Source organism: Myotis davidii, unplaced genomic scaffold, assembly GCF_000327345.1.
Source record: "Myotis davidii unplaced genomic scaffold, ASM32734v1 scaffold1915, whole genome shotgun sequence".
Classification (NCBI taxonomy): Eukaryota; Metazoa; Chordata; class Mammalia; order Chiroptera; family Vespertilionidae; genus Myotis; species Myotis davidii.
Window position 1 is genome coordinate 246230 of NW_006286237.1, and position 2685 is coordinate 248914.

At 61.5% G+C, this 2685-nt stretch overlaps 1 protein-coding gene across 1 annotated transcript in view; it reads left to right on the top strand.

Moving 5' to 3' along the window:
- The first annotated feature begins 6 nt into the window (after positions 1–6).
- Positions 7–2685, top strand: part of NAV1 (neuron navigator 1) — a 95353-nt gene continuing 92674 nt past the window's right edge. Inside the window, exon 1 of the mRNA XM_015559875.1 lies at positions 7–353. Within this exon, the coding sequence (XP_015415361.1) occupies positions 31–353 (323 nt within the window). The 5' untranslated portion in view covers positions 7–30. The remainder of the gene's footprint in view (positions 354–2685) is intronic.

Below are 2685 nucleotides of genomic sequence, written 5' to 3' on the forward strand. Positions count from 1 at the left end.
AGGAGAGCTGGGGAGACACAGGGCCGGAGGATGGTGGCCCGGGAAGGGATTCCCGTCCGCCAGGCCCGTGGCCGGAGCCCAGCCCGGACGAGCCCTCTTGGAGAAACCCAAGCACCAGTGCCTCCCGACAGCCACAGGGCTCCTAACGGCCCAGGAAACGATCAACGAGACAGAAGCTTTACAAGTTCTGTGTCTTCGGAGCTGGAGGCTGGGGCAAGGTCAGGGGCCCCCTCTCCAGCCGTCAGCCCCGTGCAGGGCAGAGGCCCCTCGCCAGCCCCGGGGGCCATCAGCTTCTCCTCGGTCCATCAGCACAGCCCGCCCATCACGGCCACGGTGGCCCCGTTCCAGTACAGGTGAGCTGGGCAGCGGGCCCCGCTCAGTGGATAGAGCAGCGGCCTGCAGACTGAAGGGTCCCAGGTTCAATTCTGGTCAGGGGCATAAGCCCAGGTTTCGGGCTTGATCCCCACTTAAGGGGTCTGCAGGAGGCAGCCGATCCATGATTCTCATTATTGATGTTTCTCTCTCTCTCCCTTCTTCTCTGAAATATATATTTTTTAAACAAAGGGCCCTTGATGGTGAATGGCTGGTGGGGCCCAGAGGGCCCAGAACACGCAGGAGCGGGCAGGGCAGGCCGACGGAGTTGGGGGTCGAGAGCTGTCCAGGGGTTGGAGTGTAAAAGGGAAATCTATCCGAGCTCCGGTCTTTCTCAGCTCTGGACGCGGCAGAGCGACCGGGAGGCGGGAGGCGGGAGGCGGGAGCTCCTGGAACAGCCACGCCTCCCTCTGGGACGCGGTGAGACCCCGTGTCAGGGCCTTCGGAGGCCCTTACAGCCGGTGGGGTCGGCGGGTGGGTAGATGGGTAGGGAGGTCAGGCTTGCCCAGCTCACCTGGGGCTGCATCACTGTTGTGGGTACCGGGCCTTCAGGTCATGGTGAGGGAAGTCCTGATGGCTCCTCCTCCTCTTGGGCCCACAGTGCCTGCATCTGTCTGTCTGTCTGTCTGTCTGGCGGTCGGTCACTCTGTTGTCCTCTCTCTCTCTCTCTCTCTCTCTCTCTCTCTCTCTCCCTCCCTCCACTTACCATATTGCCGCTTGCATGGTTGTGTTTGCGCCCGATGTGCCAGGGATAGCACGTAATGCTTTTCCCGTGGTCCCGTAGGGCCGGCCGCCGTGGCAGGTGGCGGTGGCCGGGCCACTGTGCATAGCAACAGGGTCACTAGCCGCCCCCCGCCGGCGTCCCTCAGACGCGGCCGGCTGACAGTGTAGCCGAGCAGGCACCCCAGTCAGCTGTGCGTTTCCAATGAAAACATCGCTCGGGGCTCAGATGACCGCATTAAGTCAACGCAACCGTATTTATTTATCTTTTTTATTTTGGGGGGAGGGCCCGGGACATGACTCATGGAACCCAGGATTGCTGGACGTGTCACCCTGCGTGACGAGACCGTAATGACTATGGCACAGGCTAGAACACGCAAACGAAGTGCCTTCCAGACGGGCCTGCCTTCCTGGGGGGTTCCCTATGCTCCTGGGAGGAGGAACGCTCGCGTTCTGGGTGTAGAAAAGCTTTTCCATCGTTCCCCGGACACTGGGGGCCTCTGAGGCGGCACCGGCGTCGGGGGTGGGGGTGGGGGTGGGATCCACGGGAAACGTTACCTTTCACACAAGAAGCCGACAGGGCGTGTGGGTCCTGGGAAGGTCTAAGGGGATCTCGTAGCATCATCCCTGGTGCCTGGGGTCCCACGGCTCTCCACCCGCAGGCAGGCCTTGTTTAGAGTGTGCGGTGTATTTTTTAAATAAATCTTTATTGATTTTTAGAGAGAGGAAGGGAGAGGGAGAGAGAGAGAGAAACATCCATGATGAGAATCATCGATCGGCTGCCTCCTGCATGCGCTCCCCCCGCTCTGTCCTCACAGCCGGCCCCCGTCACGGTCAGTGCCGGATGGCCCTTCCCCCGGGAGCTCAGCGCCTGCCCCTCCTCTGGCCCGGCCACCCTGACCCCCTGGATACTCCGCCCCTGGGACCCAGGGAGGCCCCCGTGTCCCTCCGTCTGGATCCTCCGGTCCCTGCGACTGGCCCTGTGGGATCTTCAGCCACCGTCCCTCTGCCCCCCACAGCGCCCCCCTCCTGCCCCGCGGCCTTCGACCTTCACTCCTCGCTTCTCAGGCTGCCCCTGGGCCGTGGTGTCAGGCGTGTTGGGTGGCTCCAGCTGGTGTGGCTCAGTGGTTGAGCGTCGACCCAGGAACCAAGAGATCATGGTTGGATTCCCAGTCTGGGCTCATGCCGGGGTCGCAGGCTTGGTCCCCAGTGGCGGCCATGCAGGGGACAGTCGATTGGTGATGTTTCTCTCTCACCGATGTCTCTGTTTCTCTGTCCCTCTCCCTTCCTCTCTCAAATCAATAACAATCTTTATAAAGATTGACTTCAGAGAGAGGAAGGGAGAGGGAGAGAGAGAGAAACATCCATGATGAGAATCATCGATCGGCTGCCTCCTGCACGCCCCCTGCAGGGGATCGAGCCCACAACCCGGGCCTGTGCCCTTGATTAGATAGAATCGAACCTGGGACCCTTCCTTCCGTCCCCAGGCCAATGCTCTGTCCACACCCGTTAGGGTCTCAGCCGTATTTAGAATCTGACCTTTTCCAAAGGGTCGCGTCATGGGTCGGGCAAGGGAGGGGTGGGACCGGGGAC